Source organism: Anomalospiza imberbis, chromosome 3, assembly GCF_031753505.1.
Source record: "Anomalospiza imberbis isolate Cuckoo-Finch-1a 21T00152 chromosome 3, ASM3175350v1, whole genome shotgun sequence".
Taxonomy (NCBI): Eukaryota; Metazoa; Chordata; class Aves; order Passeriformes; family Viduidae; genus Anomalospiza; species Anomalospiza imberbis.
The window spans coordinates 46,798,111-46,814,404 of NC_089683.1; the positions used below are offsets into that span (position 1 = coordinate 46,798,111).

The 16,294-nt window shown below is 47.1% G+C and overlaps 1 protein-coding gene across 5 annotated transcripts in view; it reads right to left on the reverse strand.

Moving 5' to 3' along the window:
- The window catches only part of TRAF3IP2 (TRAF3 interacting protein 2), a 30,495-nt gene extending 17,132 nt beyond the window's left edge, over positions 1-13,363 (reverse strand). For 3 of the 5 annotated variants that reach the window (XR_010997197.1, XR_010997198.1, XR_010997196.1), the window contains exons 1-4: positions 13,140-13,363; positions 12,936-12,988; positions 2,436-2,520; positions 1,441-2,202 (exon numbers count right to left, since the gene is read on the reverse strand). Coding sequence is in view for 2 of the 5 variants with exons in the window: in XM_068184266.1 (XP_068040367.1) it covers positions 1,441-2,202; positions 2,436-2,451 (778 nt within the window). In the remaining 3 variants the exon portion in view is untranslated. Of the gene's footprint in view, positions 1-1,440; positions 2,203-2,435; positions 2,521-9,809; positions 10,205-12,935; positions 12,989-13,139 lie in introns of those variants that run through there. The other 2 variants (XM_068184266.1, XM_068184267.1) reach the window with 2 other exon arrangements.
- Positions 13,364-16,294: the final 2,931 nt, after the last annotated feature.

The following is a 16,294-nucleotide window of genomic DNA, read 5'->3' on the forward strand; positions in this document are numbered from 1 at the left end:
CCACTGCCCAACAATAATCTGAGAGGCAAGGAGCCGTCAGGAGGTGATTTACGCTGTAGCAGGCATGTGAGAAACAGGAGTACAGTTGCCAGCTTCTTGGTCCTGACCAAATCTGCTCCAGCCATCTGAGTTTATTTTAGTCTTTTTGCCCTCTGGATATGGCTGGAATGGTAGTGATTTTTCTGAAGAAAGCTTTTCAGAGTTCCTGCTTTCAAACAAAATGTCCTCATTCAGTAAATGTCCTACTTCTCACGATGCCTGCTTGTGGAGGAGGTAAACGGAGGTAAATAGTCAGGGGTGTTGTGCAACCAGCTCTTTGTCTGCTTAGAGCTGAACTGAAAGGAGAAAGTACGTAAGGAAAACCAGAGGACATTTTCCAAATGTTAAGCTGTAGATGTTGTTGAAAGTCCATCTGTAGCCCCTTCCCCTTTACAAAGTTCCAAAATCAGAGCTGGAAACCGAGTTTCTGAAACCCTCCTCTTTCATATACCTAATTATAGCACATAGCTGAAAGGACAAAACTCCTTAAAGAGATGCAATATAAATGCTGTGGAGTCAAAAAAGGTTGAAAAAAAAAATTATCAGAACAGGCCTACAGCTTTTTACTACAAAGCCAGCCCAAAACAGGTCAGGGTCTCATGAGCCTAATGTAATATAAATTATATTAAAACAATTATATTGCTGTTGAATGTTCAAAGCTCACTTCATAACAGATAAAAATCTCAGAGACTGAAAAGGAATACTAATTAATAGCAGGCTGTAAACTGCACTGTAGTCTCCCAGAGCCAGAACACCCATATTGAGGGAGTCACATCAGCGCTCAGCGACACAATCACCAGCAGCTGAGAGGGCTCCATTTTAAGTAATGAGCTCTCATTTCAGCTGACAACAGAAAAAAAAATTAGGATGATGGATGTCACGCTCTTTTCACATAGAAATAAAACACATGGGTGAGTCTGGTCATAGTGCTGGGAGATACTATTTATGGAGATCAAGGATAACCTCCCAACCTAATCCTGGCAGGAAATTCTCAACTTTGGGGATCCAAGGGGGAGCAAGGAAATCTACAAAAACAACAGGAATTGAGTCGGTATAGGAGGCTGCCGAATGACTGATGCAAGGAGGAAGGAAATGACTAGAATATGAAATAACAGCAGGGAGAGGCTGTGCATGCTCAGCGTGACCGACAAAGGCTGGTTTCTAAGCAAAATCATTTGCCTGCACTTGATGAGTAACCATGACCTCTTTAACTTGAGAGGTTCAGAGGTTTTGCAGCAGAGAGTCCAGCCACATAACCCAAAAATCTGAAATTGTAAAATGGACTGCAATTAGATGTTTAAAGAGCTTAATAATTGCATGCTGTGCTGGAAACACGCCCTTGGTGAACGATGGCTGAGATATACCCAGAGAACCTCCTGTGGGGTGAGAGGTGCTACTCACATGGGTCTTGGGGGGGCTGCTGTGCTGGGCAGCGGTGCCTGAAGCAGCCGTGGGCTTGCGAGGGCATGTTGGGATGGGGCAAGTGATGGCACATAGGGCACTGCTGATGCTCAGGTCCCAAATATTCTCTGGAGATCAGTGGTCCTGGGAGGTCCTGGGGGTTCAGCACAGACACCAGTGGCAAGGGGGGCTCCAGATGCCTGATGCCCATGACGTCTTGCGACTGGGAGTTGTACCCGGTATCTACAGTCCCCAGCTCTGCCAGGAGTCTGTTTCCTGAGGGTTGCTGTGACTGTGAACTCCCTTGGCTGCTCTCCTCCAGTGAGGACTCCAGTGAGTCCTCAGGAACATCAGAAAAGATCTGCTCTGATTTACTGGACTTGTGCCTGGTGTCAGCTGAAAACTGTGATCTTGGCTGCATGCCTGGTTTGTCCATAGCTATAGATTGTGTCTTCGAGGGAAATACTCCTGATATTGATTCACCAGGGGAACAGAAGTGTCCACCTCCATCAGGATCAGTATATTTTGACCACAAGCTGCTGTCAGGCTCCACGGACAGTGCTGAGTGATAATGTACTGGTGCTCTGCAAAGGCAAGATGGATCAGCCTGAGGTGTTCGAGCAACATGTGAGCTCTGGGCCTCCTCATCCTCCATACCCTCTCCAGAAGGCTGCAAAGCCTTTTCCAAGATATGTTCAGGTAACTGGGACCACGGCATGGATTCATCCACTTCGACTGGTATGCTTCGACCCATAAAAGTGCCTGAAAAATTGAGAACAGTAACACTGGAGATGGACAGCCACATAGTTGAATGCCTATCATCCATCACCATTCAGTGACTGTGAGCTGGAATACTGAAGGGCAATATGTATTCTTTAATGCTTTTTAAAAAGATGGCAGAAAACAGCAAGAAAGGTCTGGCTGACTTTTGGCAAAGCAAGAAAGTAGAGGGTTAGCTGGAGTGAAGCTAGTAGAGAGTTATAATTTGGACTAACCTGACACAGAGGCCATTTCCAAGGTTTTTTGTTGAACTGGAAGTGAGTCAGCTGCCTTACTGCAAGGCCAGGATTTTTCAGCAAGCTGGAAAACAAGAAAAAGGACTCTTGTAAACACGGTACAGTTTCACATGGGCAATAATCCTAAAATAACTCTATCTCAGATGCTGGAAAAGACATAGCAGTTAAAGTTTTGGAAATTGTGTTGCGCAAATCAAATGTTTTCTATGGGATGTCTGAAACTTACTGTTCCTGCTGACATTGGAGAGGGGAAAAAGCAGATGAACTGTCTCTCAGAAGTAATTCTGGCACCTGTCAGTAGATCAGACTGCTTAGGTCTGGAGGTTTGGTTTAGGCATAATCCAGGCAACACAATCACTTGCAATTATTTTACTACTGACCTTCTAATAACAGTTGATGCATCGTATCTAAACTTTATGACACGCCTAGCTGAGTAATTTCAACTTGAAATCCTGTTTCCAAGTGCTGCTGCTTAATTTATTGTACCATTTCTTCTAGTCTATTATCACACGCGTCTCATTATTTTTAATTGTTGAAAATTAAAAGATAATTTAGTTATTGGTTGGATTTTTTTCCTCTTTCCTTCAGAAATGACTTGGGCCCAAAACAAAATTATCACTTCTTTTTGGGACTGCTATCCCAGTAAATTTGGTCCAGCCAAGTGACTCCTGATGATGGACACCTCTGCTTCACCCCGAGTCAGGTTGACAGCAGCAGTGACGGGTGAATGCTGAGCATGCTGCAGGAAGTGCAGCCATCTTCATCCTCTTACAGGGTGCAGGCTCAGCTTCCTCCCAGCAAATTCTCTTTTTTACCATGGAATATAGAAAAACACGCTTGGTGCTCATCATTTCCCTAGCCATTCACCTTATATCAGATTGAAGAAGCTAAAATCCCAAGTAGGATTCAGAGGAGAGGGGACTAAGAACTCAAGCAATGGGAATGACAACATTTGGCAAAAGAATCCGGCCTGGAATCCTGGTAAAGAAAGTCAAAATCACAACATGTTTGAAGAGCTTTAGAGATCCAAGGGTTTCTCCCAACTTCAGTCACAGTGTTTTGAACAAAAAAGTGAAATGAACAACAAATTTAAATGATCACTCTATAAAAAAGAGTTGAACAGCATCACAGAGAGGTACAAAGCAGTGTCCCAGCCTTCACCCAGGCTTCCACAGTGATTCTGTAAAAGCAAATGTTGTGCCCCATGTTTACAGGGCAAGGTTGAGGCTTTATGTTTTTGCTGATCAGATCAAATGACATGTACTTCCCCCTGAAAGTACCTCTGGCACAGAAAATTCTGGGTGTAACATTTGCTGGGAAGTAGGATATAAACTGTGCTTTGCTGCTGGGCTGCAATGTAAACATTCCTCCTCTATGTAACTTAAACCTCCATCTGTGCAGAAGATTTGCCATATATTCATACATACCCTATGTTATATTAAGCACATCCACAGGGAGAGTTATCCTGGGATAATTACAGTGGGATAATTACGCTGGTAAATTTTCCCATGTAGGCAAGTCCTCAGAGCAGCTATTAGCTGCACCAGCACAGCACACACGCTGCTGCTGCTCTGACAGCTGCAGCCCCGGCACGAGAGAGCTGGGTCTGGTACCAAACCAGCTCCTGCCATTCCAGCGCCCAGGCTTGAATGGCTTATGGCCAGCTCACCACCATCACGTCTCTCCCTGAGGTTTGCACCCCTTTCCCTCTACACCAGGTCACAAACACCAGCCCAGCCCACTGAGTCCTGGTTTTCCGACTGGCATAACTGACGTGACGGGAAAGAGAAAACCTCGAGCTCTCGGCACCACGCAGGACAGTGTCAGGAACTTGATGCTGTGCAGGGGTGGTAAAGTGTCCTTTGTCTGGGACCTTTGGTCAGATGTCAGTTTAAATGACTGCCCTGGGGTGGTGACTCACCAGGGCAGCACAGCACAGTCAGATTTACACCAACCAGGCTGTAAAGCTGCTGAGTGGTCCCCTGACAGAGAAGCACCTGTGAAGGAGAGGTGTCAAATTCCCTGCAAAGCATCTGTCTTCTGCTTACCTCAACAGTTTTGTAAACCTGACCCTTGGGTCAGCTGGCCTTGAAGTGCCTGCTCAGACATGCTTCAACTTGAGGATATCTCTGTATGTTTGGTCGTAAAGTGAATGACGTGCACTCCAGCAGCACAAATCACATTGCAAACTCTTATTTCCCCTCTGAGCATCTCCAGTAAACTGGTTCCTTGTGCAAAATTCACCCTGGTATTCACAAAGCACAATCTGGCTGAGCACTGGGGTACAGCTCCACCTCTGTAGGCCACATGCATTGTCTGATCATCTCTCTACTCAATATAATCCTGAGCAAACATGCCAACTAGACTTTTCAGAAACAAATTTGCAATGCCTTATGCACCAAGATGCTGTTTTGATGGCCTCTGAAGTAGCTGGGTGAAAATACTAGAAAACACTTTGAATGCAGATCCTCTGTATTTAATAGCCTTTAGTTTAGCACCATGACAAGAAGAAAAGATTTCTGTGGAGAAACCAAGATCTCAATCCAGAGCTCAATTAAGTAAATGGAAATCTCCCTATTAACTTCCGTAGGTTTTGGATTGGGTGTCAGATGGGATTTAAGTCACTAAATTCCTTTGGAGGCTACAACCTCCAAAGTTTTTGGTCTTTTTTTTTTTTTTTTTAGTTCCATTGTTACATCTGGCTATCTATGAAATGAACTGCATGAATGTAATGAAAGGGAAAACATGGGCAAGAAAAATTCAGCTTTGCTTTCTTGAAGTTTGTTATTTAATGTATTTAGTCTGCCTTTTGGAGAAGGGATATTAGGACTTTATTAAACTGTATTGCAAAGCATCAGCCACTAAACTCTTAAAATGTCTTACTTCAGAATATTTCAAAAATATCTTTCCTATTAGTTTAACCTCGGAATTCATAAATGCCTCTTTATCTCCCAAATCAACTTAATATTTAAAAGACAGTCTTATTTCCTTCCTGTGTAACGTGACCTTAAAAATAACTCCAAATACCTGAGTGAAATAATTTGGTCAGACAGAAGAGACAACCAATTCCATCACTTACATTTTCACCTGCAAAAAATTCTAGGTTTTTAGATAGGTTTTTGCTTAGACCCTGCTGCAGGGTGTAAGCAAAAGCTGAGCTTTGACACCCATGCACAGCCCCTGCTCTCACAGGGTCAAAGTAGGAGGCACCAAGGGGATGAGGGCTTTGGCATCAAAAAAGTAGGAAATGTGACTTCATCCTCCTCCTCCCTCAGTAGCCCTGGCTGGAGACAGAAGCTGTTACAACAGCAGAGCTATGTCTGTAGCGACGGCCCCGGGGATAAATTAACCCCAGGACATGCTGAACATCTTTTGAGCAATGCCGGCAATGGCATGTGGATGGAAATTCCCAAGAGAAATCCCCACATTGCTGAAAATATAACAGATGATTCAAAAATATCCTCCTCCAAAAGCAGCACTTCAGGGTGTTGTTTTTGCTCAGCTGAAGATTCTTGGCTTTTGGAAAAAGACCCAAAAGAGCCCATTATCCCTTGTATTTTATGTTGCCTTGTGCTGCTGAGTTTCATTTTGTTTCCTTTGACTTTTCTAGTTAGCTTATCCTGCAAATACAGTTAGGCATAGGGCAGAAAAATGACCTGCTTGGTCGCCTGTGTTGAAGAACCAGAGGAAAGGAATGCTTCAGCATACTGAAATACCCTGAGAAACCTGTAGCCTGATCCCTTCTCTGGTACAGAGGCTGCTGGAGAGCAGAGATCGTGCCCAACCTCATTTGGAAAGACACTGCAACTTCAAGTCAGTTCATGATATTGCCAGAAAACATCAAGAATTTAATATCCCCCCTGCTCCTCTGACTATTCAGGAGATTACTGATAACCAGCTGGAGCCGTTGCATATATTTCTGCTTGTAATAAAGTGAGGAGGCCCTTCCTAGAGGGACAGAGCCTGGACTGCTCCCAAAAATGTCAAGGGAACTCCTTAAAACACTCTTTTTCCTTCCTCTCCTTATACACCCAGTTCTGCAATGTGCATTAATTCAACAAATAACCTTTGGGGTGGGTCCTCAGTGATTCAAGCTCCTGAGAAGAACCCCCTTCCAGCTTCCTTGTGAAGCTTCCCACACCCAGAGAGCTTCTTCCTCTGCTTCTGCCAGGGAGACAGGGGAAGCCGTCCAGATCTCCTGCTCACATCCAGCTGCTGCTGGCCATGGCCATTCCTGGAAACCTGCAGGGAGAGCATAAATGAAGGGGAGCAAATTCTTCTGCAGGTCAGTAGAGATGGGCCTGAGCACCCAAGTTTGAAGCAATGGCCAAAGTCCCCTAAAAATCCTCCCACAAAGGCAAGGGGACAAGGGGAAGGGTGTTGGGCTTAGATCATCTGTGCTGTTTTCTTGCAGCTGATTGCAAAATCCATCAGGTATTTATTTCATCTGTTTTCCAGCAGGAAGACTTGTCAGGATGCGCTGTCCCAAAACACACACACTAACCATCAATCTGCTTTTGATTAAAAACCTTCTGTCATGAAGAAACAGAGAGAGAGAGAGAGAGAGAGACTGCAACATGAGCATGGTTGTGCTCTCTGCTGATTCTGGAGAGGGGGAAAATATCTTTGCTCTTTTGATCAAAGTTTTATTTATCTACCTTGTTAAAACAGAAAACATTAGGATGAGAAAGAAACCTCACCTTCCTTGGTGCACAACACACAAGGACAGGGTTTTTTTATTCACCAGTCACAGCATTTTTGAAATGGCATGGGTAGAGATTAAGGCAAAGCTGAGATCACAAGGGGTGGGGACAGACAGGTATTTCTTGATTTCCAAATAATTCCTGTGTACTTTGGCTGAATCCCTTAAGTTTCCTGGTGCTGCTGATATCCATCTGCGGGATAGGAGTAAGTGGATGCAGAATCCGCAAGCTGCTGTGAGGATGCACATGCTGAGATCCCAAGGAATGCTGTTGCCATGGGGTGAGATGAGTGCAAGCGTGCAAGAGCACTTGCTCTAAGTGCAGCTTTCTCTACAGAAGCACTAGACACAACTTTCCTCAAAAAAACCCAGAGAGAAATCCTTACAGGAGGAGCAAGTGCAAATGTGGGAACTGGTTTGGGTCTACAAGTTAAATACGCACTGCCAAGGAAATCCAAGCTTCAGAGTTTTGCACTTCACTGTGAGAAATTTCGGCTGCTGTCATCACAGATGCTGACCCTCTTCCTTGGGTACCCTCCACAGCAAAGACTAAGGACACATGTCACATTCCTAGCACAGACTTTTAGCCCTCTAGGGCAGGTAATGCTTATTTTCATGACTTCTGGAAAAATTAGAAAAAGAATATGGAAACAATGTTCCTCTGGCTATATGGTTGCTCTCATGTATTTTCTGAAGCCACGGCAGGAAAATCTACATGTGCCAGGAGAACATACTTCAAATCTGTCTGCATGGCAAACTTCACATTCTCTTGTGCAGCACTAATGCTGCTTCAGTGGACAATCCATAGTGCAAAGGCTAGAGCAGACCTGGTATTTTTTCCCTTTTTAGTGTAGACATCGATATACATGTTGAAGGAATGCTGGGCAGTAAGTAGTAAGAAACTAGAAGGGTGACACCCTCTAGCAGGATCCAAACAGGCATCTCAGATATAGGCAGCATTCCCTGCCAGTTTTCTAAATTTTGTGAAATATGAAAATGTCTACAATTATCTTCAATATCCTTAAAAAAGTGATTGTTTTCCAGAGGCTACTTCCCACCCATTTCTGGTGGCAAAACTCTCACAGGCACTTAAGAACCACCAGTCTGGGATATCCCAGGGCCCGGGGACATCCAAAACTCCTGCCACAAAACTGGGGCTGGCTCAGTGGGGTGGGATGGGGGGGGATCACCCTGAGAAGCATCAATTTCTTCAGCCTGCTTTCCTACAGCTTCATGCCTTACACTGAAGACTCTGGCTCCCAAAGAGCCCCTGGTATTTCACAGGGCTGATGTCTCTCCCATCCCTAGCCACTCTCCCTGCTCTGCAGCATGAGGGCTGCGTGGTGCGTGGGCGGCAGGAGGCTGAGGGAAGCCTGCGGGACCTGACGTGTCTCTCTCAGCTGGCGTGAGAACAGCCTCGCTCACTTGCAGTCATGAAACGTGCAGAAATATGTGTATCTTTCAGACATGTACCCTCTGCCAAACTTCAAAAGCCACTGCTGGGGGTGGGGGGCACTGACAGACACGAACACCATAATTGCACATGCCTTGCTTCCTGCCTTAGGAAAACAGAAAGAAAACTCAACTCCATTGGAAAATAATAAAAAAAATATACATACAGCATGCTTCCAGACACTGCCAGCACTCTGCAAGGACAAGGCCAGTTTCAGAGGCTGATGGCACTGCAGGCAGCAGAATCATTGGCAGCCACTCACCCACCGTGGCCCAGCCACCCTTGCCCCTCGCATCCCTGTCTCTGGCATCACCCGCCATGGGTGTCACAGCAATATCTGGTCATGGTGGGGCACTGGTGTGGCCAGTCCAGGCCTTGAACCCACCCAGGTCTTGCAGGGAACGGGAATTTCTGGTCTCAGGGTTGCTGGTGATGGTGGAGGACCAGTAAGCTCAGATGTGCTAATCTCAGCGCCCAGCCAGGACTAACCCTACAAAACCTGTATCCTGAAACTGGGTGAAATGGGAGCAGGTTTTATATGGCTGATTTTATCCTAATAGAAAAGAAATACTACCACCTTGCTCCCGCTTGCTTCTGTGCCAAGGCTATAGAGGATGGGGCAAAAAGCGCCTGTGATCTTGTTTTCTTCACACCTTGCAGCAACTTCTCCCTCACCAGGTCTGTGGACTTGTCCTATGCAGCCCCGGGTCAGCTGGGGAAGGGAAGGGAAAGGAAAGGGAGAGGGAAAGGGAGAGGGAAAGGGAGAGGGAAAGGGAGAGGGAAAGGGAGAGGGAAAGGGAGAGGGACATCGGCCAACACACCACCTTGAGCCTGCAGAGCCGGGCAGGGCGGGATCGGGATCAGGCCTGGCCGCCACTCATTGCCAGGCAACTACGTAAATAGGCAGGACAACATTTCGACACCAGGCGTGTCTGTCCCCAGTGTTTACCCCAAACCCCTCCTGATTTAAAAAAAAATTAAAAGAACAAGAACCAACAAACAAATCAAACTGCAGCGAAATGGCTGAAACATGTTGTAACCATCTGTGAAAGTCGGGCTCTCATGACCCGAGAGAGGGGGGAGAAAGCGAGCGAGGCAGCAGTTTGAGTGGGGGGGAAGCCCCAGCGAGAGCCAGGCGTGGGTCAGCAGCTGGCGGCAAACGGGGGCCGAGAGAGGCGGCACCTCTGACACTTCTTACCTTGCGGGCCAGGGAGGTTCGCGCTGGGCTGCCCCGGGAGAGCGAGAGGGCTGCGCGCCTGCTGCGCTCCCCGCCGCGCCCGGGGCTCCTTCCTCGGCCGGCCGGGCGGCTTTCCCTCCTTTTACGACACCCTCCCTGCCTCTCCCAGGTAAGCGGCAGAACTGGCTCTGCAGCAGGAAGTGGAAGAGGCACGCTCGGCTCGGCGCGGCGGCGGGAGAGGCTCTGCGAGTGGGGGAGTGACACTGCGAGGCTCGCGGCTCCCCGGCGCTGCCTGCGTGCGCCTCGCTGCCTCTCCCGTGGGAAGCCGGGCGGCCTCTGCGTGAGCGCCGCGGGTAAACAACACAGGGGGAACCCCGGTGTGATTCCTAAACGGTGTGCCTCGTCGGGAAAGCCATCCCTTGCTTTCAGCCCTCGGTCGCTTGCTGTCAGGGCCAAATGTTAAATCAGCTGTGATTCAGACTACTGGAGACAATCACATGATGCGTGTAAGAACTATATAAAGAACAACAACAACAAAAAAAAGAATTTCTCGACTGGTTCTTTCTTTTAGGTTAGATTTCTAGACACTTCCAAGTTTCTACACTCTCAAGGAGCGGAAACTCTCTTTTCCTACAAGCTGAAACTTCAGTGTTCTCATAGCTCCTGAAAGCCGAGCAGCTCCGGAGATGCGCCAGGAAAGCCGCTCTGGCCGCTTTTATCCCAGCCCACACCACTGTCCTGCCCCCCACGCAGCGCATCTCGCTGCCGAGAAGCTCTTCCTGATCTCCAGTCTCATTTTCTTAGTTTAACCCTAGAAGGAGGGTCACTTAGCTGCAGCCTGGCACGGCTCCTCATCCTCCAGGTGACCGTGGGCGGACACCACAGCTGCCTTAATAATGCCTGGCAGGTCTGCCTGCGCACACAGGGACATCGAAACCATCCCCCGAGCTCCGAGCTCCGGCAGTGCCACCTCTGCTCCTTCCTGTGCCCCTCCTGTGACACTGCGGCCGAGGAAGGAGCCACATACCCAGCATTCCTGCCCCCGGGAAGGGCTGGCTGTCTCTGCATGCCCGCCACTCTGCCAGCCTCTCTTTCTGGTCCAAAGGCAAAGCAGTGACCCAGGCAATTATCTCCTCTCATCAGGGAATGACTGCCCACGTTTTTGGAGGATTGTATAGATGGCAGTGCAGTGATGCCCTGCAGCCTGGGCTTACCTTCCCTCGTGAGAAATCCCACATCAGCCTGGCCCTGGAACTGGCCATCCTGACCCCCTCCTTCCCCGCTTCCTCCCTCCTGTGCCAAGGCAAAGGCCAGCAGGATACCAGGGCTCCCTTTTGGAGCACTCTCAAGTTGTCCTTGACTGCTGCCAGACTTCCTGGACAGTCCCTGCTGGTCCCAGCCAGCCCCAGATGTGATGTGATGAGCGCTAGATGCTTACGGCTGGAGTGGCTGCATTATAACCACAGTCATTTGAGTCAGCTGAAGGTTTAATCCCTCTGGCCCGGCCTCTGCTGCACAGCTGTTTTGCACCATGAACACCCTGACAGCCGGCATTTTCATCAAGGCTGCCTGAGCCCCGAGTTGCACCACACTGGGCTTGGGTGGCTGCCTCTCCTGCCAGTTTTCCCACTGGCCTCCAGCTCGGGGGCAGGGATGGCTCCACTGCCGCCTGTGTACCACAGTGGGTGAGGGCAGTGAGGGGCCCACGGCCACACAGGAACCAAAATAGGACCTTGTTGAATGTTGACAGGATGGAAGCAGGGAGGGAGAGTTGCTCTGGGGAGCGCCTGACCTTCCTGGGACATGTAGTGCTTGCTGTGCAATGACCGGCTCCTCAGGGAATGCAAGCAGCATGGGGACTTGGCAGGCAGGGTGTCCCATGGAATGCTTCATCAATACCCACATTTGTGGGGTTTCTTTGTAAAAGGCTCTGCAAAGCAGCCAGCAAGCACCTCTTTTCACGCAGTGGATGGCCTCCCTCACCTACTGTGGGTATGGACAGTCCTCTGTTCTCCGCTTGTCAAACCCTGCACACTGCTCTGTAACATCCAGCAAACAACAGTGTCCACCTGCCACCCCTGTAGACAGCTGTCAGTTGGCCAGGAGAGGAAAGTTCTGGTTGTGAGATCTGTCCCTTGTGTGAGTACTTCCAGGTCCAGAAATGCAGAGATCTAATGGTGTCTGCAGATGCGGCCAAAGAACCAGTCTCTGTCCCCTCTTTAACTTGCCAAGCTCCAGAAAACAGCAGATATTTGGAGCAGTTTGCTCTCACTTGAGCATTATGTGCTTTATTAACAACCTGACAAAGAGGGGGAAAATAGCTTGAAAGTCACAGTCTGCTGAATCTGTTAACAGCACTGTCTGCCAGTAGGTTTCAAAGGTCCAGCCCAAACCTAAGTACCCTCCCACAAAGCTGTAGAAACTGTTGTCAATTAACTCATTTTTGGATTAGGAAACTTGGACAACAGATACCCAAGTTTATTTCAGCATTTCAAAAACCTCCCTCATCCCCAAAACTGAAGCCATCATAATTGCCTTCTGAAGGCCTCTTTTATATATTTGAAGTCTTCCTACATTACTGACTTCACTCACTGAAAGCCAGATAAAACTCTGAACTCTCTAAAGTTAGAATCTCATCTGTACATTATTTACAAGCAGAATGTGATGAGTCATATTGGTCCTGTCATAGAAAGAACAGATTCAAGTGCAGGATGGTTTTCTTTGGCAAGGCAAGTAACATGGACCTTTTTTTTTTTCCCTAAAAAGGTTCCTAATCCTGCATGAGTTGTAATATTTCTTTTTTCATTAGGAAGAAGGTGTTGGTATTGAGTGCCCCTTCTCATATTTCCTACCACATCTCTGTATTTGGAGAAATAAATCATGATTCTTTTTGCTTCCAAATGATTAACTGTTTAAATAAAGCACTGTCATGTTGCTCCTCTTTTAGCATTGGTGCTGTGAATTAACCTGGAGACATTGCAGTGAGCCTTTAACCCCCTCTGCCTCAGCATAATGCGCACTATGGTCTCACTCTAGTTCTCTGCATGTGCCTTGCTGCTTTTGCACTTTGAGGAAAACCGGGGCATTCTTCTATGTCTTGCTGTTTACATTGCTAGGCACATGCCTGCAAAAATATTTTCCTCTTACTTTATATTAAGGGTCTCGCTTTGGCATTTTTCAGTCACACCCTGGAGAGACACCTGAAAGGAAAGAAAACAGTACCTGGATGTTGGCTTGTGCAATGCATGTAATTAAACCCTGCATAATGACAAAAACCCCTCCTGCCATTTCTTAAGTTTTTCCCCACAGCATTATGTATGCTCTTAATTAAGAGCAGAAGCTAAGTAATACCTATTTCATTCCCTCTTCCATCCAATTAGTCACTCATTGATCATTACCCACTCAACATCTGACAATTAACAGATCCCCCATTCTCTGCAGGACAGGGATGTGTAGTCCTTCAGAAATGACACGTCCAGAATAATGTGATGGGAGCTGTGTGGATGAGTCATGGGGGGAGGGGAGGAAAAGGCCACCCAAGTGGAACAAAAGACATGTAACATATGCAAATGTTCAATATGTGGTATGTGTTTTATACACTGGATATATATGAGATCATAGACAAAGCTCAGCTGTCAGCTGCACTGCTTTTGGGAGGCATGGGAATTTAAGGGAGCACTTGAGCACTTGTGTGATCAAATGTACCTAGTCCTCTCTCTTTAAGACACAAAGCTGCTCCCCATGTGGCTCCTTGCCTTTGCCTTTTTAGGAGGGCAGGATTTAGCATCTGCTTCTCCACTGTCAGTGGGACTATGGGCTATAGCAACACAGCCCTGGCCAAGTCACCCCAAGACCTGTCAGCAGCCCCACACACTTGTGCCCGAGCTGCTGCTAACAGAGCATGGCAGCTCTGGGTGTCCAAAGGGCCTCCAGGGAAGCTGCAGGTCCCTTCTGCATTGCCACTCTTTCCTGGAAGCCTGTCCCAGGAACAGTGATGGCCCAGGCCATGTGTGGTGCCAGGAGCGGTGTGCTGGGACTCCTGCAGCCCTTTCCCAACACCAGGGACCCTTCCTATATGAGTAGCATTTCCTAGCTGGGGAAATCCAGCAGCCTGTGGAATTGAGAGGCAGCCCAGAGCCTGAACTGCAGCAGTGAATAAAGCACAGGGAATGTCAGGGCTCACAGACAGGCCTCTGGCATGAGCCAGAGCCCCAACAGTCACAAAGCAGCCCTGCATACTTTTTTCTTTTTCCAGATTAGAATTCATCCATTTCAGGGCTCAGAAATTTTGTGCGAAGCTGTGACAATAGGTAGCTGAGCAAGGCTCTGGATGCAGGAGCTCAGCAACAAATGCTGATGCACAAAAAAGCAAACCAGAGCCCTTGGCAAGCTCTAGCCTGGCTGTAGGGGAAGAAGGATAATCTCATTTCTTTACTCTTTGCCCTTTTAGCTATTCACAGATCTTAATGCTGAGTTATTCCCAACAATGAGCCAAACAATCCAACTTTAGAACCAACTCTTGACTCGCAGTCACAGGCCACACCAATCCTGTGGTTTTTTTCCCCATCTTGAAAATACACTATTTTCCTTTATGCTGTAACAGAGAAGATATTTACATTTGGAAGCAGAAACCGCAGTTCACGCTCCTCAGCCTGCTCTAATCTCATCACCCAAATCCCTGGGCACAAGGAAACAGGCGCTGTGAGCACAGCTGGTGCTGCAAACACAGCTGCTGCTGCAACCTTTGGCTCTGCCTCTCCACCATACGATGCAGTGCCTACCAGCTAATGACCTGCTTTTCCTGGGAGGGCAGTTCTCTCTGCACTCCTGCACACTCCCACTGCAGGCTCCAAACTGCAGCCATGCCCTCGGGAGAAATGTTTTCTCACCCGGACTTTAAGATAGCTGCAGGCTGGTCTTTGCAGTAGCCAGAGACCAACAGCATCTCTGGGCTGTAGCAGCAGTGCTTGCTGCTACCACCTCTCCTGGTTTGGGAATAGGGATCGTAACAGATCACATAGTGGGAACCAGCAGGGGATTAAAAAAAAGGAAAAGAAGAAGAAAAAAAGAGCACTCTTTTGTTGTTAACAACATTTTGTCCTCTAATCTATCCATGTCCCAGTTTTACATTTTTGTTAAGCTTTCAGCTACAGGGGAGAAATACAAGGAGATAGATTGATGTTTGTGTACTTGTTTTTATGTGTGAATTTCCTTTTGAGTTACAGATAACTGAACACACACACACATAAGAACAGGCTCTGTATTAAAAGTCAACAGAAAATATTTCACCGACTTAAGGGAAGACAGTATTTCCTCTCTAACATTCAAAATGGACCTCAGCAGCCTGGTTTTAGCTGTCAGAAGTTCTGAGAAATTTAGAAGCACTGAGAGGGAGACACTAGCACCCTACTCATGTGGCAATCCCAGCAAGGGCCCTCTTTTCCTTTTCTGCAGAAAGGCCACGGCTTCTGGTTTGTTCTTTGCAGGAAAGTCTGAAATTAAAGTGCCCCTTTCTTCAGTGAAGACGGCAGGGAATGCTGCTCCAGTTGACAGGAGTCCCCTCAGTGATAAAATATCCCTGTGTATGAGTCACAGGAAATTATAATCACTGCTTTCCAAGACTGCAGAACACAATGAGATTTCTGAGCTACAAACAGACTTCAATTATTCTTGAAAGACAGACAGACCCTCAAACTGACACGACTGGAGAAAATAAATATCCTTTTGTCTGCACTGCTGGTGGTAATTTCCCATTAGACAGGAAAGGGCTTCTTTGATGAATGAATATTGTCTACACTTTAGAAGAGGAGCTACTGTATATCTCCTAATAGCTCTTGCCTGCTTGGGCTCAGTCTCATGTGCGGCCCTTAAACTCCTTGGGTACAATATGGTTGTATTCATTAGTGTGCTGCATTTTTTTATTGCAGCACTTGAGAAAAGGATGGTGCATGTTGAAATAAATGTGAGCAACTTTCCACTCACCTTGAAGTTATGTGGCAAGATTGAGATATTTAGCAATCTGCCTTCTTGGGCTGCAGGTAGTCCTTTCCAGTCTAGAGGCTTCAGGAGAAACACTCACACTGGAGACAGATTTTCCATTTGTGATTATTCTTGTAATTTTAGCAGATAATCACTTTTCTGTTTTGTATTTACTTTGTTTTTCTACAGTGGTAATTAAATCAAAACCAGAGTGTCACCCAGAACTACACTGAGCACTGTTTGCAAAAGCCATAGAATATCGTGTTAGTGCCTTTTGTCTTTTTCAAAGACCACCAAGTCTCACGTAAGTGCCTTCTCACAGAAATATAATAACCATACTAACCATCCCTTTTGCAGCAGTGTCCCATTTCCACTTGTCACTTTTCCTTAGAACGATCTTGGATTAAATTTGGCTTAGAGATGCCTGTGTCGCCCCACAGAGTCCTTTTTGCTGCTGGTAGGTCTTCTAGAAAACCTCTTCTGGAAATTAGCCACCACACCATGAATTGGTTGGGAATAAGGTGGGC